This window comes from Pararge aegeria, chromosome Z (assembly GCF_905163445.1).
Source record: "Pararge aegeria chromosome Z, ilParAegt1.1, whole genome shotgun sequence".
Taxonomy (NCBI): Eukaryota; Metazoa; Arthropoda; class Insecta; order Lepidoptera; family Nymphalidae; genus Pararge; species Pararge aegeria.
The window spans coordinates 9,637,250-9,663,967 of record NC_053208.1 but is presented as its reverse complement, the minus strand read 5'-3'; the positions used below and the strand labels follow the sequence as shown (position 1 = coordinate 9,663,967).

The following is a 26,718-nucleotide window of genomic DNA, read 5'->3' as shown; positions in this document are numbered from 1 at the left end:
GATGAGATACGTCCGATATTAATATTAATATTCATTTTAATCAAAAATCTTCAGACGACGGATTGAATTGAGTTCTCTCTCCTTCTCCTTTACATATTATTTTGTGTAGTTATGGAGTACCAAATTGAATTGCCATCTGAAGGTTTTGTATTATTGGTGACAGAAAATATATAGATGCAATCTCTATGCATTTATAAACACACAGAAGTGATGGTCAAAATATTAACTTAACCTGGAAGATTTACAAGGTAATTTTTTTTTAATTTATTCCTTCGGAAGGAAACTATGAACTTCCTAGAACGTTTTAGATTTGAAACTGTCTATAATCATTGTACAAAAGTAAAGTGAGTAAAATATTAATCTATCAGAATCTTATTAATTTTGATCTTCGAACTAATGGAAAATGGTTGGGGTTGCCGGGGCGAGAAAAGCAGCCGAGTAGGGGAAAGGTATATAAAAGTGTGTGATGAGCGGGCGCGCATCTCAGTCGCACCGCGATAGAGCTAAAGCGGCCACGATATCACCAGGTGAGCCGTTAGCCGACCTCACGAACGGCCACTCAGCTCGCGAATCGCGCCTAGCCCGCATCGGCTACATACGCGCCTCATTTCACCTAACTCTACACACATTTCCGTATCCATGAGGTAAGTAGTGTTATTTTATTATTATTGCTTTGCGACGCGAATAAAACACTTTTTTTTTTTTTTCGTTTGCTCTATTTATATTTGTTTCTAGGTTCGTCACGCAATTAACATAGTCTTTTAGATTTATTGGTTTTCTCGCGTTGTGCGCCAAATTAGTTTTATGTTAAACACACGTAAAATGTAACTGTAGGATGTGAAAGTAAAATCACTTATTGCAAAAGAGCCTTCTCTCGGCCAAAGTAAGTCACAGGTAAAGTTGTCAAAGCTAAATAAGTTCGTACACAAAAAGTTTGCCTTGTAGAACAAATTTTAATCCTTTGTTTGAATTTCGAACAAAAGGCTGTCAATGTACCTAACACAATAATCTACGTCGAATATTGACAGTTTTAAACATTTTACAATTGAAGTGTCCCTCAACACAAATAAATATTGTACGTAATTAGAGTAGGTACTTTTATCTATTGTTGTATTCTTTCTCTCATTCTAATCACTGTTAGTTAAATATGCAGGAACGTGACAAAATCGTTGTTTGAAATTATCGAAAAATTAACTATTACATTCTTAAGAAAATTTTACTGTAAGTTATTTATGCTTTGCTCTTTATTTTTTTCTTTTAAATTTTATTTGTTGTACTTCACACCAAAATAACTGAAACGATTTAGCTGAAATTTGAAATTCAAATAGCTTAGAAGTAGGTATATTATAGGTAATATATATAGGATAGGTAATTTACAGTAGCTAAATTCGTAAGGCTTTCTCCTGGAATATAATAAAGTTCCTACAGGAATAACTACAACAGAAATACCTAATAAATACAATTTATTATTAATTGGTCAAAATCACCGAATAAAAAATAAGAAACAAAGTTTACCCCATCTTTTGAGAATTATTTTGCATCGATATTTATAATATGTGTAAAATTTTGTTTAATAATTAATGTAGAAATTGTTTGTGCGTGCTATCAAGAATCAAGAATAATCTTTTATTGATATCAAATACTTACTCTCGCATTTCTCTTCTGGGAAATGTTTCGAAAGAATTATGAAAGCAGTTATGGCAAATTTGGTTTTATTATTTTTGGTTTTATTTTTTATTTACACAAATATCCGTCAAATCAGCAATTCGGTCGGTATTTATTTGAGAAAATGTTGGTTTAGCTACTCCCTAAAATTTGATAGGAATCTTTACATGACCTTTGTTGAAGATGATTGCGGATAATATAAAATTCTCTCTACTCTTGAACATTAATAAAAAATATTTTCTATTAAAATCCTAGCAGATACCCAAACCCTAACCGAATAGGCGAAACCTGCGAAATTTTAGAGTGACTATATTTTTAAACAGGTACGATGCTCAAAGTCTTTGAAACCCCACTCAACCCTATGTAATGCTACGTGTGAAAGTCCCGTCAAAATCTAGCCGTTTCGGAGATCAGCTGGAACAAGGAATCAGACAGATAAAAAAAACAAAAACTATGAATATTGCTTTTTGAGAGCAACGTACATATATTTTCACATGCATTTGGTAAAAGGTGTGACTTTCCAATTACAACCAGACCAATTTTGTTTATTTGCTTAAAAATTAAATTAGTTTTTCTGAAAACTTTTCAATGTGTCAAAAAGGCCAGGCGTCCTGCTGATAAGTTTTTAGCGTTCCGTAATTAAAGGGTGCGAACCCTATTTCCGCTGTTCGTCTGTACATTTGTCAGCGGGCTGTATCGCATGAACCGTAATAGGCCGAGAGTTGACATATTGCAAATAATGTGTCATTTATTTTGAAGAAAATGTCTGGAAGACTACATACAAGAAGCGTTCTCTTTTTTTTTGCTACAGCTTAATCATTTCAATTTTATGTAATGTTTCATATTCGATTTTGTACGTTCGTGAACAAGTCAAACTCGTATACTATTAAACATAAATAATAATATAATATTATTTATTTTATTTAGATACTTGTTTACACAATTACAAAATACATAGTAAAGGAAAAATAAATATTTTGTTTCTAATCAGTGTAGATCCTTAATCCTTAATCTTATCTTAAAATTGTTCACAGCATTTACTACAAAATTACCGATATTAACACTACAAACTATAATAAAAATACAAAAAGTTAAACAAAAGTTATATTACAATAAGAAAAACTAAAAAATAACAAAGAAAAACTAAAAATTATAATCCAAAAGTTCGGTCCGGATTGCTTGACAAAGTAGAAATAATAGCATGTTTAAAATAATTTGGCCTTTGACAAAATAGATCAATATTGTTATTTGCGCGAGCAAGATCGTTATAGACACGACTTGGGCGATTTAGAGCGGCATTCCTACCCAAATTCGTTTCTACCGTATGGTATAAAATAAACAAAAAAACTATAACACAAATGTGTATAATACTTATTTTAATTTGATGCTAGTCAGGATTAATTACTTGGGTAGTACCTACTTAATTTTCTAAGGCAATAATATTCTCTATTTTTGACCTGGTGGACGTCTACCTACGTTCACCCAAAAAGTTTTTCCTTGTCATTATCAGGATTATTATATTAATTACCGTATATTCTTACTTCTGAAAAGGTCAGAATGTTGTATAAAGTAATTTTAGTAAGCGGAAGGTTGGAGGCCAATTAAGTTGTACCTATTAATTTTGTAATTTTTATTTTCTATAAGTGTGTCATACGAGGTGATCAAACCGAAGGGGTTTTAATAAACAAAATTAAAAAATATTCTAATTATATTATTACATTTAAGAAGAAGAAGAAGAAACCACTTAAGGTAAAACATTAATGAAACAGTAAACAATGTAGACATGCAAAGGCGGCCTTATTGCTGCAAACAATCTCTTACAGGCAACCTTTGTAGAAAGGACTTAGGGCAAGAGAACGGGATAGTGCCAAGAGTGTTGTCATATATAGATAAATACCATAATGTATAGATACTAATACATAGATAATTTAAATAAAATACTTAATATATAAGTATAAAATATACATAATTTATAAAAGTAGATTTTAATACACAATTAACAATCAGTAATAAAGCAACAACTTCAACTACCAACACCCAAAGAGAGTTAGTAGTCCTTCAGACGACTCTTAAATATAGGAACGGAATTACTTCCACGGATTTCAGCAGGCAGATTGTTCCAGAGCATAATTGCCTTAAAGGTGAAAGAATTACCGAAGAACTTCGTTTTACCAAATGGGAGTAGGTACCAGACGGTTACCGAGGCGGGATCGAAGGTTGGAATGAGAAGTAGAGTCAGAATAAGAATAGAATAAAAGAAGGACATTACATTTATCTATTTTAATGTTTTTTTTTGCTTGAAATCCACCGACAACATTGTCGGTCTTTAAACACGGTTCTTTCCCTTTTTTTAACGGTCATGGTACAGGCTTTTTTTTCTTTTATATCATTGTCCATTTATAATTCTTACACTTAACTTTAACTTTATACACTTTTATATGTATTAAAAAAAATTAAATGCATAAACATTATTTGATGAATGTAATATTGTATATATTTCCGATTCTGCTTCACATACTGACCTCCGATCTCGGCACGATAACCGTCTGGTACTCCCATTTTGCAAAACCAAGTTCTTCGGTAACTCTTCCAGTTTTAAGGCTGTTGCGCTTTGGAATAATTTGCCTGATGATATCCGTAAAAGTCAATCCCTTCCCATATTTAAATGTCGTCTTAAAGACTACTATCTGTCTTTGAGTGAAGTAATTTGAACAAATATCTTAATTAATGTGTATTATTTGTATTTATATATATATTTATTATATATGTATTTATATTATATATTTTTTTTTTTTTTTTTTATAAATTGCACTATCCCGCTCTCTTGCAGCTTTTCCTTCTGCCAGAGGTTGCCTGTAAGAGATTGCATGCAGCAATAAGGCCGCCTTTGCATGCCTACATTTTTTGTTCTGTTGCTTATTCTATATTTTATGTATATTTCGATGTTTGTGTGCAATAAAGTATTTCTTCTTCTTCTTCTGCCCATTACCGGCCTCACAATGAATAGATGCTAAGGCCGTAGTCCACCACGCTGGCGCAGTTTGGCTTGGTGGACTCCACACACCTTTGAAAACATCATGGAGTACTCTCAGCAATACAGGCTTCTTCAGGATGTTTTCCTGCATCGTTGTAGCAAGTGGTATTTTAATAGCTTAAAACGCACATAGCTCAGAAAAGTTAGAGGTCCGTGCTGGGATTCGAACTTGGCCCCCGAAAATGAAGTCGAAGTCTTGCCCACTGGGCTATCACAGCTCGTGAAATGTATACATAATTATAATAATAATAAATAATAATTAAATAATAGTGTATCATTGTATTCATTATTATATTATTTACTGTGGTTTGTAATAATTTAATTTTATAAACACGACTGTGACGATCATAATACATGCTAGTGAAAGCAGTGGCGTGCACAGCGTTTTTGACCAGGGTATACAGAAGGAAAATGGCATTAAATAGAAAAATGCTTCCCCTTTATGAGTAATACAAATTTTTTAGGGTATGCACTGCTTTTGTGCATGTATGAAGTGCACGCCACTGGGTGAAAGGTACTAACCGGCACCGATGCGACTTTTAAAAGTGGTTTGATTGTCTTGCGTAAGCACGGAGAAAATTAATGAAAAATTAATAAATGAAATACACTATTCTACACCGAATTGAAAAAAAACAAGCATTAAAAAAGAAAATACACAATTAAAATAAAGAAGAAAAGGTACAATAGGCGGCCTTATCGCTTAAAAGCGATCTCTACCATGCAGCCTACCAAATCAAATTGAGTACATAAAGTACATGAAATGTCAACAGAAAAGCCCCATTTCTTACAGTTAATAAAATGGCTCGATGGGGGAAACGATCCGAACTCCTCCCGTTAAAATCTCTAACCAAACGACCAACAAGACCGTGCACAAAAGTATAATTTGAAGAAATAATAAAATAGGGTTATTAATTGGCGGCTCTATCTTTAAATATAAACATAAACTGTACTTTACTTAGCTGCTTTGAAGAAACCAGAGGTAAAAATTACAAAAACTTGTCAAAGTTAAGAGTGTTCTCTAGATGAAGAATAAATCTTTTACTCAGCGGGAAGTTAAGAAATTGCGAAAGAAACTGCCTGAAATGTTTCATTTAAATAAACTTTACACGTGCCTCGTTGACCGACACGCGACCGCTATTCGTGGTTAAAGTAAAACAAACTTTGTAGGGTTGCAAGGGTTCTGTGACGAAACTTTCGAGAAGCCTTTGTAAGTATCGTTTTCCAATGCATAAGTTCAAACAATGTATTAAAACTTATAATATTATAACAAAGTTTTGACGACTTCCCCGGCGCAGCGGTGAGCGCTTTGGTTTCAGTCTTGGGTTTGATTCCCGGCAGGTGCATGCAGAATTTTCTATGGTCTTGTCTTGGAGGCTTGAGGCTTGGCTAGTTACCAGCTAGCGTAAAAGATGTGCCGCAAAGTGACTTTGCGTTCCGCTACGATGCCGCGTAAGTACCGATTCGAGGTATGGGTTTCATATAACTTCCATACCTCCTAAAAGGTTAGCCCGCTGCCAGTCAAGGGCTAGCTTGGGGTGAAAAAATAGAAAAACGGTTCTTAAAGCGTTATATAAATATGAATTTAACTTAATATAAATAATACTAAGATTATAAATTAATAATGATATTTTTTTAATTATGAAAAACTTATTAGTACTGGACTCTCTTCTTATATAGTTATGACGATAATATTCTATAATTAAATTTTTTATGAGTTCCTAGCGCAGAAATAAGTATTAACAATTATCAACTTAAAATATTTTAAAATACAATTATATACAATTAACTGAGCAGCGAAGCAATAAACCAATCTGCTTTGAAGCAGCGTGGTGGTTCCGTGCTCGAAAACCTTCCTTCGTATGAGAAAAAAATATCTTTAAATATCGTCTTTCATTAAAATTCCTCGTGAAGAAAGTCGCGTGCAAATATACGCCTCATTAATATCCTAACTATTATAATAAATGCGAAAGTGACCTTTACGCCCTTGCATAGCAACGAATAAAGTTTTTTTTGGCATAGAGAAAGGACAGAGAGTAACATAAGTTACTTTTTATTCCAGTCAAACAAAACACACGGTTGCCACGGGATTTTCAAAAGAAGAATTCGGATAACAGCTAGTACACGTATTTAAAAAAAAGGACTAAACTAACGTTATATATATAAATAATTTGGAGGGAACAGAATTTTGAAGAGATACTTATATTCGTGCTTTATGTTTGACACTAATAACAAAATTAAACATTCCGTTTTACTTACATGGCCAAGGTTTTTGTAATGGAATCGCATTTCAGTGTATAAATATATTAATTTGCCGCGTTTTCCTTATCTCCACGTAACTAAAAAGAAAACCTTGGCTCCATTTAATAAATGTGGACTCACAAAAAGAGAATAAGTGTTGTTTTGGAAAATACCTCCCTGTCAAATTGTATTCGAATTAAGTAATTTCTGTTTTCAAATCATTCAATAAATACATAAATATATACTACGACAATACAAACATCGCCATCTAGCCCCAAAGTAAGCCTAGCTTGTGTTATGAGTACTAAGATGACTGATGAATATTTTTATGAATAATTTGTATATATACTAGTAAACATTCATGTTCATCACACAAACATTTTCTAGTTGTGGGAATCGAACCCACGGCCTTGGACTCAGAAAGCAGGGTCGCTGCCCACTGCGCCAGTCGGCCATCGTATATAAGCGAACACTGTCGTAAAATATTGATCTACTTAACTTCAAAATACGGGTCACGCGTTTAAAGGGTCAAAGTAAAGACTAATATAATCTATAGACGTACAAGTGAATGGCATAAGATAACGGTATTATTATAGTGAAAGATATTTTGCGACTGCCTCGTTGCTCTAGTGGTTAGCACATTTGATTAGTAATCGCGGGATCCTAGGTTTGATTCACTGATAGTGTCGAAAATTGTTAAGTTTTAAGTTAATTCTGTTATTAAAGGAATTCTCAAGTTAGGAAATGGTATTTATCCACACCCGTGCCTCGGATGAAGCCTTCGGTTGTTATTACTAACTTGTAATAAGTAATTGATAATAATAGTAAAATTAACTAGGTATAGCCTGCATTGGAGCAGTGTAGTGGGTCTATGCTCTAGAAGTATCAATGTTTCTTGTGTAACTTCTCCTGACAACACCTTTCAAATATCAGAGCATGAACAAACACTGCAGTACTATTCCAACGTTATGCCACTAAAACAAAAGGCATCGAACCGATAACCTCCTGCTTTTTTTTATTTATTCCAATTCAGTTTTAAATTATAGAACAGTTGATTAAATTGAACTTCGTGTTATCATAACATCAAGCGAGTACGTATCAACTGCCTTTGTTTCGCTATTCAGCAATATCGCATATGACGGCAAGCTAAAGTGTGTTTATCTGTATGTCCCTAACATGCTGGTCACGATTCTCCTGACGAATTGAAACGCTCTTACAATTTTGTTACCTACGTAACTTGATATTACGTACATTTATTATTTACCTAGCTGGTGTCTGAGGCACAGTGCCCTTAGCGTAAGTTTTAACGTAAACAAACGTCACATAAACGTTAACGTAAATATATGTTTTTACTAGGTGTTGCCCGTTTTCTTCATCCGCGTTTTTTTTACAAATCCCATCGGAAACGTTTGTTTTCCTAGGATATAGAGTACTGTGTTACTGTCCGTCCTTTCAACTAACTTCACGCCAATAATCAAGTTTAATGGTTGCTTAGTTCATGCGTTAATGAAGGACAAACAAACAAACAAGTAAACCAACTCACATTCTGGTTTAAGGTATTATTACCTATGGGTTTTTAGCAGGACTACCCAGGGCACAGATTTAATTCTGAAAACTTCCACAATAGTTCGGGTATCCTGCCGCGGGATCTTACTCTTAAGTCTATAGAGAACTAGTTTTTTCCCGTGCTGGTTTAACTGCGTTAAAAATATAGTATGCAAGTCTGGAGAAATTATTTTGTCCTATAACCGTGAAAGAGCTAACAAACTTAATTTTTTTTTTAAATAATTAAAACACAGGATTAAAGTGCATCGTTGAAAGGATCAACGAAAAAATGGAAAGCTAGTTACTAAATTGTAATTATTAGTAATAGTATTTATAATACCACAGTATATGTAGCCACAAATGAAATCTATCCAATTCTCGTAAAACTCATTCATCTTCGTGATAGTCATTTGTGACATCTAGGAAACTTGCGACGAACTTCCGTATGGAGCCGCAAACTGGTTATTAAAAGTTACATTTGATATATAGATATGACGAAAGGTTACCCTTAATTACTTTTCCTCCAAAGTATCCGCAAAGTTACTTAAAACTTTCATTCAATCTACTGTGAGATAATCACTTTTCGAACTATAAGCTCACATCGAGTATAATTGTGAAAAATTTATAAAGCAAGATAAATGTGCCAATTCTTTAATACAGAAGTCTTTGAATTCAACAAAACTGACATATCTAAAAACATGTCTTCCTTTTTCAAAGAAAATATTGTGTAATGGACAGCAGTATCAATCAAAAACCATCAAAAACAATCAAAAATCATTTATTAAGCTTATTCGTACTTATATGCATATACGTATATGCGTGTATATGTATATACGCTTATTCCTATATGCGTACACGAGAATATTTTGAATTATATCAATTTACTTTATTCTTGAGATACCTATATGTAATATCATTTTTTTGAAATAAAATTAATGTTAGTACTTTAGTACTAGGTATAATCTTAAAACGAGAATTTTGATTGTTTACTTATCATATACAAATAGAAATAACACGTTCGCAAATATCATACAATACACGCTGGGCAATACCCGGTCAAAGTAGTTTTTTGATATAAATAGAGACAAAATACCTTTTCAGTTTGTTGCCGCTTCTTTTCATGGCAATATTCAACCTTTCTTTGGGCTTGGAAATATAAGTAAGTTTCATCCAAGTGACTTCAATATGAACTTTGCTTGTCCGTCGGCCGTACTCCTCTAAAGTTTTAATTAAATAAGTATGGCACAGGCAGTGGCGTGCATAGAGGGTATCCACAGGGTACGCAGTTGGTATAAAACGAAGAAAATCTCCAGTACGAGATATAAATACTTAAGGCTAGGCTTTTTATAACTTTTACAATGCCTATCCGTAAGTTTTTTATAACTCGTACTGGAGATTTTGTTCATTTTATATCATAAGCATACCCTGTGCATACCCTCTATGCACGCCACTGGGCACAGGTCAGTTTAATTGTATCTAATGCCGCTGGACAAATAAATCTTTAACCCACCGCTACTGTTCAAACGGGATGGCGGTTGGTTCAAATGTATAAATCAACATCATTCGTTATCAAAGCACTTCTTTTCTCCAAGCATAACTCGTCTGATCTCGTGGGAGGCTACAGCCGTGGCTCATTAACTTGAAATTCTGACAAAAAACGTGCCGCCATGCGATTAAGCTTTCGGGTATTCATAGAAACCAACAAGATGTATTGGTTTAACAAATCTGCCTGTACCCCAACAGCGTAGTTCGTTACAATCTTAGATTGCATCATCCTTTACAACCAGGTGAGATTGCAGTGGAATCGTATTAAGTCATCAATTAAAAGAACCAGAGTTGATGTAATTTTAAAATTAACGGTAAAAGCTTTACTGCCCTCTCTAAAATGTCATTAAGTGCACGGTTATAAATTGGTTTACCTGCACTAAAAGCTTCGATATTCCGATATGATAATATGATTAAAATATACGTGCAATATACGTGCAAATATACGTGCCTTTACTCTACTCGCGTGCACTATAAACCTACCTACCAACTAATAATATTTTTTTCCCATAAAAACCATATATCCCGATCCACCGCGTCGAATAGCCCAATTTTAAAATACTTTTAAAATTCGATTGAAAGCTCAAGAAGTGCAGGTGTATAAAATTAAAAAAAGGTTAACTAAATTTTACTAGGTATTTAGTTATTTTTTAATATTATTGAGTTTAGCACGTTATAATAAGTACTAAAACTTTAATTCCCTTTTTTCTATAACATATACATACACATATCGCCATCTAGCCCCAAAGTAGTTTTTGTTATGGGTACTAAGATGGCTGATGAATAAAAGACAAAAACACTTATAATATACAAATAAAAAACCAGACACTGAAAAACATAATGTGCATCACACAAACATTTTCGAGCTAGCTGGGAATCGCCCACTGCGCCAATTGGCCGTCAATTCTAGACCTTTGGGGTAAGAATTTTTAAAAATTCTAAAAGAATTACTTTACCATTTTAATTATTATGAAGAGGAATACAAAATAGGGCTTTTATCATGAAAGTAACATTTTAAAAAGGTTTTAGCCCATTGCTCTCTCACCAAATGAGCATAGGCTATCGAAAGCTAAAAGATTTTCACATTCAAACAAACAAAGAAATAAACTCTTCAGCTTTATTGTTATTTTTAGTAGAGATAAATAAGGAAGCTACTAGCATTTCAATTTATTTTCTATACCACTCAAGTGGATCTACTCGTGTGTGCTGCGTAATGTACGTACGGCATAGCACTATTCGCTCATAAAAATATCTAATGTCTTATATTTTCTGTTAGAGATATTTTCATCATCGTAAAAAGGAATCGGCTGTAAAACGTCCGTGCACTACGTTCAATTTTATCAATTTGACATCGGGTGGTCGATATACCTACCTGTAAGTGGATATACAAAGTTTATATGTTTTTTAATCCACCGGATTTTTTTAATATTGAATATTTTTTCATTTTAAATAACATACAAGTTATCCCTTGACTGCAATCTCACCTGGTGGTATTTGATGACCCAGTCTCAGATGGTAGCGGGCTCACCTGTTAGGGAGTCTTACCCATACTTGGTTTCTACGCGACATCGCACCGGAACACAAAAATCGCTTAGCGACATGTCTATGTCGGTAGGGTGGTAACTAGCCACGGCTTAAACCTTCGATACGACCAGACAAGAGAAAATTCACATATTATAAGTTCCGAACCGAACCCGGGACCTCCTACTTAAATTCATAACGCTAACCGTTCCGCCAGGGAGGTAATCGAAACGAAAAAATAACAACTATAATATTACCGTCTCTAAGCCAATCTATGTGCCAATTTCTTTCTTTCTTTCATAAAGAAGGAAACAATTTTAGAGCCTACGCTACTCAAACGCTAGTTTTACTTATAATTATCACAAGTTATCGGGACCGACTTCTACATGGCAACGGGTTTTTTTCTGATTTTCCGACATAAAAACGGGTTTATACTGAAATTTCTTGTAATTAAAACAATGGAATCAAACCCAGGGTGTCATAATCCATGTTCGGACATGCTAACCAGTAGACCAATGAGGCAGTTAAAATTATTTATAGGTTAATCAAATCTGATAACTAAGACTTTTGAGAGAAGTAATAAACAATACTTAATACTTATATTTGATGTTCATTTTTAGTGAGTGAGTGGTCAGGGGCCGTTATGTTATATAATAATAATATAATATATATACTATCTACGCGCATAAATTTACCGAATTGATGTATTTTAAAATGCGTCTTACAACCATACATTATGTATGAAATTCGAGTGGAACTACAAACCTTACGCGATATGTTAGCGCCAGACCACGCCATATCTGTGTGACTTGCTCCTTAAATTCGTGTCCATCACGGAATACTCGTTTTTTGTGGTCCTTACTGAGAGATGCGAGTATACACCATATATACTTACGCGAAGTTTTATGAGGTTGTTACCACTTCGTAGGCAGTTTATTTTTATTAGCTTAAGTTTTAAGTTTACGAACGTTTTTAGTTATCACCACCGTCTCACTACCGCGTAAAAATATTATGTGCGCATCAAAAGTCTATTTGAATGAAGAAATATTTGACTTGACTATTTTAAGGTTTATAGATTTGCTAGAATCCATAAGGATTAGGTTAATAAAAGTATATTTAGATATCGGATAGTTATGCCGTGTGGTGAGGGCAGATCAGAATACAGTTGCCCCACCTTTCCCACGAGTGTCGTACGAGGCGACTATGGAAATGTAACAGAGAACGGGTCAGAGTCGGGTCGTCTGTTCTACTCGTACTACTACTACTCCGATTACCAACCCGTCTGCCCGGCGTGTTGATTATGGGCAAACCATTCCGCCAGGAGAGGACTTTAGTCCAGCAGTGGACTTTTATAGACTCTTGTTGATGGATAGTGATATAAAAAAAGGCCAAGTTTTAGTCAGTCTCGCTCTCAAAAATTTGAGGGGTACGTATCAGTAGTATTAATATAAATTCGAAAGTTTCTCTGAGTTTCTGTTACCTTTCCACGCCTATTTTTTTCGTGGGAATTCCTCGTGGATACCACCGCGCCTCAAGAAGGCCTTGAGTCTAATCCTGAGGCCTATGGTGTGCCTGTTTGCTGGGTCACGGGAGCTCTTTACCACACATCCGCTACCTTTATACGCTCTTTGTTTTTTTTTTGTGAGGAAATCCTCAAGGATACCACCGCACCACGTGGAGGCACAGTGGTAAGTCGGACTCGTACCGGCTAAATCCCCACGGTGTTCCAAGTCGCCTGGTGGCAGGGCCGCGGGAACGCTTTCGCACACAACCGCGACCCAGCTAGCGGCGCCCGCCGTGGCAGACCCTCCTCTGTGCCCCTATGACTCACCTTCAAACCCGAGGACGTATCTCCAACTGGTGACGGATTTCCCGCATCCGTCACCCGGAGGTCCTCTTCAAGGGGGAGGGCGACGTTCATGATTGGGACGCCTGCGCCCGATTCTCCTACGGCGGAGAGATTCGGTTGAGATTCCACATCGTCCTCTCTCAACCGTTCCCCCACCTCCTTCTGCGACATAACTTGCTCGCAGACCTTTTCCACGTCAGTTAAATTTCCACCCGAACAGATTTCGATAAAATTTGCCAAAGAGAATCGTTCAGCCCGACATAGGAATAGGATAGGATTGTGTAAATACGTTATTAAAGCGGACGCTGTTGTTTGTGGGCATCACCTAATATTATTTGTATGAGCATAGAGCAAACTTGGTTTTTTAATAAATAATGCGTGCACTGAGGATTACTAAAGTTTACAGGCAGGAGGACTGCTGAAAGGTATAATTTTAAATGTAATTTCGAATAGAGTTGGTCGAATTTCGACCACTGGAGTCCTGAGCGAGCGCTAGAAGGTAAATAAATATTGTATTCGGAACAAAAAAATAGTTTGGTATATTTAACACACGGATTTTCTATGCAAGCTTCGGAGATAACTCGGTGCTAGGGGAAAGTTTTTGATCTAGATTTTTTAGTAAAAAAGAATAACTTTGTTGCTTTTAAAGCGACTGAAAACCTATTTTATAAAATTCAAATGAAGCCCTTTCATGATATGTACTACTTGACCAAGAACCGTGGCATTAATATTCAATGGTTTTTACTTATGCCAAAAGACCACTATTACTAAATTTCATAATTTTTATTTGGGTACAAAATTTAATGCTTTATATCGTCATCATTATTGACGTCATTGGGCTCGTTGCTGGGCAGACCTTCTTTTTAAAAGCATAGTCTCACCACGTTTTTCCAAAGTGGAATGGCGGCATTGAGAAGTTCTCTACTCGTCCTCCAAAGATCAGATAATCAACTAATTAATTATTACGAACTAAACGTATCACCAATTAAAAAAGTATTAGCGAAATCAAAATGTCAGATCCAAACAAGATTTGAAACCCTAAAAACATATTTTTAAGCATCAAATTAACACTGCTGCGTCATCCTTTTAAAGTTTAAAGGAGTTATGAAATCAGGTTCGCTTGAAACATCTGCGGGAAAAACCTAGCAGGTTGTAAACGTGGAAATCGTTCACTCAACCCTACGAAAGTTCAATGTAGCTTAAGGATAAAATCGCTATAAAATATGGATAATCCCTGCTGTCCTTCTTTTTCATCGCAAAGTTAAATCAACCCAACAGGTTTTCTTGAATCGATATATTGGCCCTGGTTATAAATTTTCAAATGTCAATTATAGTATAACACTGTTGCACAAAGCCTGGCAGCTATACCGCGTTCATTCTAGTCATTCAATACGCTCTTGGACAGCAATGCTCAATGGGATCTATTCCATGACGGGTGGACAGCATTGTTCCGTGAATTGTTGAGATACTCTAAGAATATTGAATAACCTAAACTTCAATATTCGCAGAGCATCAGTTTAGTGCACTATATTGACTTTTATAATATTTAATGTTATCTTTCATTCATTTGTCTTATAGTTATTCAAAAATTATGTAGTTCTATCTAATAAGTGTATGAGGCCCTGCCGTACTAAAAAGATTTAAAATAAATAAATAATTAAAATGTAAAATCCATAAATTTTTGCAATGGTGCAAGTAAAGCCGCCGAGCTGTTGACAAATATAATCGTCTATCGTGTAAACACTTTTTTATTTATACGTTTAAGTTATAAAAATATATTCGTATTTATTAGTTTTAGCGATCCGTGCGCAACTGCACCTTACAAATGATAGTACGCCAATAACAACGATGGCAAATGACATAGATTATTTCATTAATCGCTATTAATTAAAGCCACGAGTAGAGGTAACGCTCATAGGATAAGAATTTTAGTGTCGCAGTTTTAACATAAACGTACAAACACGTTTAAATGACGGCGTAGGATTCTATTAGTAAGTATAATGGGAAAAACTGTTAATATTACTAGTTCTACAGGCTGTGCCTAATGAAATTTCTAATTCCATAATAACCTATAACTATTCATAATATATCGGGTCTCTCCGCAAACTACTGTACGTATTGGAATTACGTGTAGGAATTAATTTAGATTTTTGAATAATCCCAGAAACGAAAGCCATTCGTTACTGGTGTTTATACTCGTGCAGCTAACCCACGACTAACTTAATTTCTTCTTTCAAACGAAAACGGTTTAAGCGGAATTATTAAAGAATGCGTCTTGATGTTAGCCAAAGTTCTCTTTTCCCATATATAATTCATCACGGTCTTGCTATTTGGGAACACTCCTGTAATACGCTTCAAGTTCGTCGGCCCAACGAAGCCTCAGAATCGACGTATTTTTTCACGTGGAATCCATTGTGAGGTGGCCTTTTCCAATAACTCTCTGGGCTTGTATTTATTACTTTTTTCGTTTTAATTAACAGTTTTTTGGTCTTTGTTTCGTTATGAAGACATACAAATTTATTACATTTCTGATAGGTACTACTCGTATATAGGATTTTAATGGCAACCATTTAAGAAGTGATTTGAATTATTTGTTTCTTTTATATAACATTAAAAAGGTTGGAATTAATATCAAACCACTTGCCGTATACTGTAATTTTAAAATGATTGTTTTAACAAGTTAATTTCTCACTGAGTGCCCACTAATATAAAGTTTCAGTGCTAGTTACACACTTGAAAGCTTTTTTAGAAAGAGCGCTCATAACAAAAACTTTTCGAAAAGTAATTACAAACTGTTTACAGCGAACTATTTGTTTCAACACTTGTGCTAATAATATAGCAACTATAAAGTTTTAATACAGTTTTAATTTTAATTTTAACTCTTCGTGCCAGTTACAGTCCATATTATTTATAGCAAAAAGAAATAGTTCGTATTATGAAAAAAAATTCCTGTGCAATTTATTCACAAACGGCAGAAGTGTAACTTCTGAAAAGAAGCCTACGAGAGATTGAGGTGGATGTAGAGTATCAAAACTATTCGGATAAATATAAGGTTTATTAATTAGTTTCCATGGTAACTAGTATAGGTAAAAAATGCATGTTTTCTATCTCACTCTGTCCCATACATTTATGTGTTTGTTTCTTTATTTGATTATTATTCGGTTCCCTTGGTAACTTAAATAGGAAACAAAATGTGTAATGTGTTCTATATCATTCTCTCGCCGGCTGAATCCTATACTGTAATCTGTATGTATGTGTTTGTGTCTCTATGGACTTTTTTTTTCGTTTCATCTAGTTTGAAATCACAAGGATTCTAAAGAAGTTTCACTTAAATAATTTATATATGCCGATTATAGTCAAAGTCAAAGTCAAAGTCAGCTGCAACACAGGTTAAAGTTTTTATAAATCAGCAATAATTTATATTTAAATAATATTAAATAAAGAAGCGGTGATATCCGGCGGGTAAGGCTTCGGTTTTCCGTTCGTACAGACCGAATTCGATCCCCAGCACTGACTTTTCAAAGTTATTTATTTTTAATTTAGGCAATTTAAACATCACTTGCTTTAATCGGTGAAGCAATGCTGCACGCCTGAGAGTTCTCCATAATGTCAAAAAGGTCGCTCTTGGCCAGCGTTGCTTTAGAATAGGCTCCGAAAGTACTGGACCGATTTTTACCATTTCTTTACCAAGTATTTAATGAATAATAGTTTTATATCCTCGACTTCGTCCTCTTGTTTACTTTGGTTAAAAAGGAGCCTATGCTTTCCTCAGGCCCTTTAACCTCACAAACAAAAAGAACGTTAGTATAACGGCATTAAACATGTTTCGTTGACGAAGTTTTTGTAGTAGTCAAAAGCATTAACTTTTAATATCGCGTAAATTTACACAACGTTTATACTGACCACCCAACAAGTCATAAATGTTTATATAGGGCTCTGTACATACTGACATGCAAGACACAAAACAAAACTTTTTTTTTATTACACTACAATCTCACCTGGTGGTAAGTGATGAAGCAGTCTAAAATAGTAGCCAGATAACTTATTAGTAAGTATGGCAGTTATATTTAACAAAAACACTTATTCGGTTTTTACGCTATATCGTTTAGCGGCAAGTCTTTGTCGGTAGGGTGGTAACTAGCCACGGCCGTAGCCTCCCACCAGACAGCTGAGTTTTAGTAGGAAATTGTTATGCAGCTTGCATTCTGTAGACATACATAGGAGACTCTTTATCTATTACTGCGGGATTTACAAATACATTTTCTAACAAATTATTGTATGTTGATCAGTAATCCGAGGGGGTACTCCCCCAATTTACTGACCTACGTTAATTACCCAAGGGTTCAAAGTGAGCAAAGTCGCGGGCACAGCTGAAAATTTATACATTTGGATATAACAATATGGCAATTTGTGATGCCACTTGTTTATATAAGGTAAATGTAAAGCTAGAACCACTCACATATAACATTGTATTTACTTACTAATTGTCAACAATTCGTGAATATACATGTACAAAATATGAAAAAAAAACTTCAATGACCTTCAAAAACCTTAAGTTGAAACATTTACGGTGGTGACGGCCGAAAGCGCAGGTGGCGGCGACCCTGCTTTCTGAGTCCAAGGTTGTGGGTTCGATTCCCACAACTGGAAAATGTTTGTGTGATGAACATGAATGTTTTTTCAGTGTCTGGGTGTTTATCTGTATATTATGAGTATTTATGTGTATTACGTTCATAAAAAAATATTCATCAGCTATCTTAGTACCCATAACACAAGCTACGCTTACTTTGGGGCTAGATGGCGATGTGTGTATTGTCGTTGTATATTTATTTAACCATTAAGTTTAATATAAAAAGGGTGGTCGGGCATCACCACGTCATAAGTCACCACTGCTAGTCGCAACCTCTGTACAAACCGCGCCACATATCACCTGATCATACACGTTCCGGCCACTCAATATTTTTTCTCAAACTGAAAATTTGAAATGAAAGTTTACTCTATGAGTTCTAAATAAATGGCTGCGATTATTAGTTCATACGTTTGATCGATAGAATAGCACAAACAGACGGTTTTTAATTTAAGCTCGTCTGTCTGGTTGTCTGGGCCTAATTGAGATATCCTGCACGTAGAAGAAATATATTATGTTATATATTCTACATATCTATTTATCTGTTCCTACTAATAACAAAAAAACAAAAGCATTTGCTTATTTTTGAACGAAGTAATCTTTGGAAATATAAGTTGTTTTGCCAATTTGTTTCCTTCTCTATCATGTAATATTCCTTCTTCATCTTCATCTTTGCCGGGGCTTGTCTCCGTATTTGGTCCGCCGAAACCTTATATTGTACGTAGTGCCACTGGTACAGTTCACTCGAGAAGCTTAGCAAATAGCATGGGCGGGTAACTCGATTCTGAAAATTAGGAAACTTAAAGGTCAAATTTAGTTATCAGAAGATATACGCTGACGTAGCCGCGTATTGCCAATAAACTAATACATAACATTCTAATTGTCAACTTATGACAACCCTATTGAAGATAAAAGACCGACACGCGCATAGTACCTACGCTACGCGACGCGTACCTAATAAAGTGTCAGGAGTCACTCGATTTTAATTTTGCTATGTTAGGGCTGTATCTGATTAGCTATTATACCATTCATACTGTTGGGTACAGGCTTCCTCTCTTACATAAGGGGAGAGGGCAATTAGAGCATTGATCTCTTCTCTAATGCGGTTTTATTCATTAGTATGACATTTTTGTGATAATAACCCGGAGAGCCTCCAAGGCAAGTGCAATACTAATTTCCTAACTCCGAGCTTGTTATGAAAATTCCTTTCTATACCTGAGAATTATCGGAATACGAAGCTAGATCTTAACCGCGGGAAACAGGAAAATAAAATTTCTTCGCAGACATAGTCGTGGGTAACTACTAGTTTAAAATTAAATGCGTCATTCGTTTATAGAATCCATTCACATTCAATGAATAACGACCGACTTTCAATCCGCTATTGATTTACAGACGTCGATATCTGTTTAGAACAGCGGTGTAACATACTAGCGGATACGCGCTTCGATACGAACTTCGTCTGGATAGAATTGTACAATGTAGGTACTTTAAATTAGTAAACATATGCCCTTCAAACTAATGTACGCGCAAAAGAGTTATAGAGAAATGCATCGTTAGTTTAAAATTTCAAATCACTATTACAACTACAGAATTTTAGTAAATCAAGTTCACAGATAAATTAATGAATAGGTTAAACTTTTAGAGGTTTTATTGAAACTAGTGGTCGCCTACTGATCGATATTCGCCCATAACTAATTTAGGTTATATGTTTGGACATTAATAAGGTTCTGTGGTCAAAGATTATACTTCTTTAATGACAGATTTCGCCAAGGCTTCACTATCTATTTGCCCATTTTATTTTTTTAAACAAATTATACTTAATCCAAAAATGATTAACATACTTGGTGGAGTGTTATGTGATTTTTATTGATTATTTAATATTTTATTGATAATTTGAAGAATAACGAAAACCTCTATATAAACTATTAGCGTAGAAAATTTCAAACTCATCCGTCCGCGCAATTTTCGTAAAAAAGGGTACATTGTTTTTCCGTCACGAATTTATTTTCAACGGGATTACTGGAGACGTAGCCTTACGTGATAGTTGATAGGCTCATGTATCACATAATACTATTAGTTTACTATGAACCACTTTAATTGGGATTACGTTTGTAATTCAATAAACCCACAGTTGGAAATATGAGTATTTTACATAATCTCAACTCGTGACACGAATATTAGGTACATTTACTAGTGACATACGTACCTATCGGTAGTTCGATGTCAGGTGTCGTTAATTTAAACTCTGGTTTACGTCTGCAGATGAAGACTTAGCAGCGAAGTCTCCTATCAGAATTAAAAAGGCTCAGTCCACCTCGCTGGTCAAGTTCGAATTGGTTGACTTCACACGCCTTTGAGAACACAATTAAGCATTCTCGTTTTCTCACGATGCTTTTCTTCTCCGTTAAAGTAAGTGAATTGCTTATAACGTAAGTATATAAGTTCAATTAGGGTCGAACTCGGTTCCCCTGAAGCTAAGGTAGAAGTCGAACCACTACGATACCACTTTTAATCGAAGCACTTCAATTTTATAATAGGGAATCGTTTCTGTAAGGTACTAACAATTGTAATTGAAAGTTAAAAGTCAATATTCATTTATTTCAAATAGACCGACTTTATCTGGAAATGCCAAGTCTGTCCGCTTGTTGTGATTCTGCTACCGACTCGGAAGCCAGATTCTACCGAGATGAAGTCCGCAATTCAGCAGTTGCTCTTTTCAAACATCATTTTACAATTTTTACTATACTTTTTATTTCTTGTGAGAGATGAAAGCGGAGCGGCCCGCTTCCAAGCAACCTTATCATTATTTATGTTGTTATTATGTTAGTATAGTGTATATTCTTCGATGCTTGATTGGATATGACTTGTATAATAAGAAGCACTATATATTTCAGTCTTTCAAGTATAGTTTTAGATTACCTTCTTAAGTTTCCATGGCTGGCTCATTTTTTATGCAGTAGTAAAAAGATTTTTTAAATTTAAAAAGTTATATAGCCAAGCCGGTCTCCGTTGCTTCTCATTGCCCGCCAAAGTTTAGCAAAGTATTCATTGGATTCTAGTACTCCCTATGTACAATTTATTATTTATAAAAACGTTTTAAACCTTTTTTTGTTGGTTTACAAAGTTACTTAAAAAATAATGCCAAGCATTTTAGTAATTGTATTGCCAAGTAAGTGCCAAGTATTTAAGTTTAGTTAATAATTTCCCTACTAAGAAATCGTTGAAGAATTAAGATTTGAAACTTTATTAATAAGCACAAGAAATCATCATCATGCTTAGAATTTAGCGTCTCTATTCTTATAGGAGGTGGAGAGAGTGTTAGAGCTTATATCCTGTAGGCTCATCGAATAATGTTTCGAACTCAAACTAAAACGAGCTCCGAGGCACGAGGTTAAAAAACGTTAATTTCCTCCAAACTCCATAATCTCTATTTTTAGAAATACCTTAAGATTTTTTTTGTGATTACCCGGGAGTCGGGAATTGAACCTGGGACATTGTGATTTTTATATTGCGTTGTTGAACGTGCAACTACTAGACCAACGAACACTCACCACGGGAAAAAAAAAATAATTAAAAACGAAACATTTGAAATAGGTATTAAGTACATAAATTACGTGTCTAAATACATAATAAACAACATTTATATAATCGTGACTTTATACACGATTTAAAGCGTTTTCTATCAATTATCCTTAAAATATAGGCTTTTAAAGCCTATATCATTAAATAAATACAGGTAATTAATGTGGGCAAAAAATATGTTTTACACATAAGTACTTAAAAGTCGGACAGACTATAAAATTAAGTACTTTAATGCTATTAAATTAAAACAAATTTTAATGAGCTTAAATAAATTATATAGGACCATAAAACAATCGCCGTTATTAACTAATTTTAATTATTTATTTTCAAATATTCTATTAATCTTGCGGGAATTTACTTCTGAGTCATACCTTTTTTTGCGAATCTTTTATCGTTTTGGGTTTAATACCTTCATAATTTTAATGAACGCATTCTCACGTAGCTTCCGTCCGAATTTCCTTAATATTAAATCGTCATGAAGAGCTATTTTCGGTGCTAATATAAAACAAGTGACGATTCAATCGAGGGATACGTTTTTACGTATTTTATTACCACGATGACCTCATTGAAAAATTTTTAGTGTGTTGAAACAAAACAAAAACCATAGTCATGTGGACCGGTCGTGAGGTGAGGTGAGACGTTAGTGGTCAATAGAAGTAAAGAACAAATATTAAAACAATTTAAATCGATTACTTTTAACACATATTTCTTGTAAAACTTAATAAAATCTAAAACGTCTTCGAAAACACCGCAGCGAGGCACAGTTCTTAAGATGCTGGCATTGCCCCTTTGAAGGCCCGAACTAATTCTTTGGCCAAAGTAACTGTCCGCTCTAGGATCACCGGTAGACCGTAGATAACCCTTTTTGATAATTCTTTAAAAAGAGCTCGTGCCTCCGGACCCCACGGTCCCAAAGTCTTTACTCCAAAGGGCACAAAAATGAAACTGCTATAATGCTGAATATTAAAAACTATCTCATCTTAAAAAATCGTTTAGGGCACAAGTTAAGAATACCCGTAAGATATAAATTTTTATTTACCGTTTTTTTTCTCCTTACCCTAAACCTACACCAATATCACCCTTGATACATTTCCTATTATTATTGTCTTAGTACATTGGGCGGCTTATCTCTGTATTAAAATTTTATCTAATTAAGGATTGAGTGTCCTAGCTTTATATATTCTTATACAATTTTGAGTGCAGAGCTCCCAACGATTACTGGGTGAAGTATAAGCCATGATCGTCTTTCTCGTGTTCATTCTTAGGCTTACCTGTTGAGAATCTTTGCTAAAGTCATTGCATGGAGCTCTTCCAGAGTCTCCACCAGATTTTGTAGAAACTCGCCATATTGATGCCAAATCTGTTCTAATCCTGAAGCTCATACCTTTCCTCCAATGCAGTGGTAAACGGCTTCGAGGAAATAACCAAGTAAAAACTCAAAAAACTTTTCCAAAAGTTAAAACACTTTTATTATCTTATACCTATGTGCAAAGTTTCGAGTATTAAATTTGTCTTGTTTCTACTCTCGACTTCCCACAAATACTGGTTTTATCGACTGATATTATAATATACATAAATATAAACCATTTTATAATTCACCAATTCACCATCTTATCTAAAAAAAAAAAAGACAAAATTAAATTATTCTTCTAACTAGATTTGTTACTGATTTGTTTGATGTTGTCACAGAATATGTAGCTAATAATATTATTTTCCTCAAATCAATAAACTGTGTTAAATTCCTAAGCGTACTTACACGTGTCTTATATAATCGTTACTTATGTAAACGCAAGTAAGTATCAAAATCAAACAAGGCTTTCATGCATTTCAAATCGATTTATAAAGAGTCATTGATTTATTTCATTGATCATAAAGAAATCAAGATTACGTTTACAGTACTTTTTTTTTTTTTTTTAAACGAGGAGGAAAAAATCCCTTCGGAAGCTTCTGCCGACTTGCACGGATTAAAACAACCTCCCCCCCCCCCCCATCTGCCAGGTCTGCACGGAACCGCTGGGCATTACTTCATGCACGTTTATAGTACTACCTACTTCACTATTGATAGGACATTTTTTTTTTTTAGAAGAGAACATTTTCAGTTTTTATCTTTCCAGTTATTAAGTGAAGAGTCTAATTCGGCTATTATTATCAGCGAGTTTAGCTTTTTCGATAATCTTCCAGTACCAATGTTGACAATCTTTGCTGAAGTAGATGACTAATGGCCGTTTTCACTGTCTCCGAACAATGAAGATTGATATTAAGTTTACAGCATTATATATATTAACATTTACAGCCTCATATAAAAAAGCTAAAAGTTGCCAGGTTCAGAGAGTGATCAAATAAATAAGTCACCGTTATAGTTTAACGAGTTTTGTACGGCAATGAGCGGCGGAATGTTGAATGATATAAGATGATACAATTGGAATTGTGACTTTGAAATTGCAATTAAGGGCTAACTTGTAGTGGAATAAAAAAAATAAAAAAAGTCTTTATTAACTCCAACAATCTCGACGAACTGTTGCATCATAACTTCCATCGAAACGGATATATGACAATTTTGAGGGTTAGTGTACCAAAAGAATGCCAACGGGACCTCGTTCCAAAACCTCAGCTGTGTTTCTGTCCGTCCGTCCGCACGTATATTTGTAAGCGGATATATGGCTTGGGCGTAATAAAGTTGAAACTTCTATTGCTGCCATTGATTAAGTATGTAACTATTTGCTCCTATGACCATAAATGAAAGTTGAAAAGTTTTGTCTGGTGTTTAATCGGGCAACGTTTTTTGAGAGTGAATATTGAATAGGTAGGTTTACTGATATTTTTAATTCATGTTAAGTGAAAATCTAAAGATATCTTCTTAAATTAAACCAAACGGCCTTGATCAATACTGGTTTACATTCAGTCAATTCTCCGTAAATAAAAAAAAACCTACACTATTTGAAATTGATTTGAATTGCCATTTATGCGTTCGAACGCCATGAATCGCGTGGCAGGCAAATAGGCAAAATGGCTAACCGGTAACTGGTGTCTAGTAAAAAGAGCGCTGACGGATGACCTGAAAATTTGATGGGTGCAAAGCAAAATAATAAAATGCTGGTTTTCAAAAGTGCCCATATAAAGGTAACATTTTGTATATCTTTGGCGGTGAGTATGGCTGTTATTAAAACCTTTGTTTTATGGAAAACCAATAATCCTATGTGTCACGTGTAAAAGCATATACTTTAAAAACCCTGCCTTCAATATAATATAATTCAATCCTTAAAGAGCCTGCGGCAGTGACTATTTACCATTACTGATGATTCTATAAAATTAGAAACCCAATAGGTTTTATTTTACTTACTAGATATAAAACATTAGGCTATTTTTTACTTGTTACCATAAAGCGTGATTGCAGTCTAGTGTTGATTGATATATTTAAAATGATTAAGTAAATATAATTTACATTGTTTAAAATTTACGTGCATACGGGACATTAGAAAATGTAAGTTATTTCATGGGCACACAACGTTCAGATATATTATTAAAATTCAAAGGTTTTTTTTCTAATTCAAATGTTGCCTGGCAGAGATCGCTATTAAGCGATAAGGCCGCCTTTTGTGTTCTACTTCATTCTTTCTGTTTCTGTTTCTGCTTTTATTATATTTTGTATATGTTAATGTTGTGGTATACAAATAAAGAGTTTAATAATAAAATATTATTATCTAAAAGATATATTATTTAAAAGAAAAAATAAAGCTGTTACACCCTGCGCTAATACAGGCTAATTTGAATACAGATAGTCATCACACATTTTACATGCAACTGTTACTACACCGATAATAGGTATCTACATAAATATGTACATCCGATGCACTGTGCGGTTCTTATAATTACCACTAATGGACAGCAATTACTATAGAAAGCTGTCGTTCAGAGATCCGCTGGTCGCGATGACCCGTTTATACAGACAGATACTCGTCTATGCTCTCAAACTGTAGGTATATGCCTACATTTTAGTTACATGTTTACATTTACTGTAACCTGATTGCCTACTGGCTAGATTGTCAGACTCCCTTTTCTGAGGGACCGAATTCGATCCCCGGAATGCATCTCTAACTTTTCTGAGTTATATGCGTTTGCTTTCACGGTAGAGTAAAATAATAGTTTGATAACGTTAATGTCACCATGTGCTAAATGCCCTCAAAGGTATAATAACTAGGGTTTTTTTGAATGTCTGCCAAATAGTGGCTACAAAGAATAGCGGATGAAAGGTTATGAGAAATTGTACGCGGGGGAAAACGCGGATAAGCGCTAGTTCAGAATTACAACGTTAGAAATTTTCCTATTTCATATTATAACTATTACTTGATATAGTCTTCGTAACCCCGTTAATTATTTATAATACCTATACCTGCGTCATAGAGTAAATAGAACAGAGATACCAGGGCTTCGACACTCGTACTCGACATGTGCCCTGTGTTTCTGTAACTATAAAAATTTACTGTGCTCTACATTAAAATTTCCGCGGTTGTAACTCTGTCAATGTCCATCCCCAACTAATGTTCAATGCATAATGAGAAATTAAATACGCCAGCATGTCAAAACGGCGTCCTTATTTTATTACCGATGCAATCGTTAGGTTAAGTCCGCGAAACCCGTTTACCACAGGATATGCTAATTTGGCTGACTAGGTAGGTTTTGGAACCAGTCGTAAGTCTTCATTTTTTTTTACACCACAAATATATAAGTATAATTAAGCAAAAACCGTGTTCACTTCGCAAACTCATTTTTAACAAAATTACTTCGTGAATAAAACTATTTAAATCAGCGTTTGCCACCAAAAATACAGAAAGGCGCTATTTAACAAGATACCTTACTAGAGTTTAAAACAAAACATAACCTTTCCTTTGAAGAGAGCTCACAATAGAAAAATAACGATCCTACAGCTACTAGATTTAGACAGCAGATCAGAAAACAGTTGTCACCAACCTACCTCTTGCCGCGGATTTCCCGGGCAGCAGCGTCCTCTATGCCACTATCATTTACTGCGGTCACCTACCCGTCTGCCCAGCGTTTTGATTAATTATGGGCTACCCCCTATTGGGGAGGCCGTTAGTCCAGCAGTGGACTATT

General features: G+C 34.7%; 1 protein-coding gene across 3 annotated transcripts in view; it reads left to right on the top strand.

Annotated features, from left to right (window-relative positions):
* Positions 1–498: 498 nt before the first annotated feature.
* Positions 499–26,718, top strand: part of LOC120636069 (neprilysin-2) — an 84,580-nt gene continuing 58,360 nt past the window's right edge. For all 3 annotated transcript variants that reach the window (XM_039907353.1, XM_039907351.1, XM_039907352.1), the window contains exon 1: positions 499–644. In XM_039907353.1, coding sequence (XP_039763287.1) covers positions 640–644 — 5 coding nt within the window. In that variant the 5' untranslated portion in view covers positions 499–639. The remainder of the gene's footprint in view (positions 645–26,718) is intronic.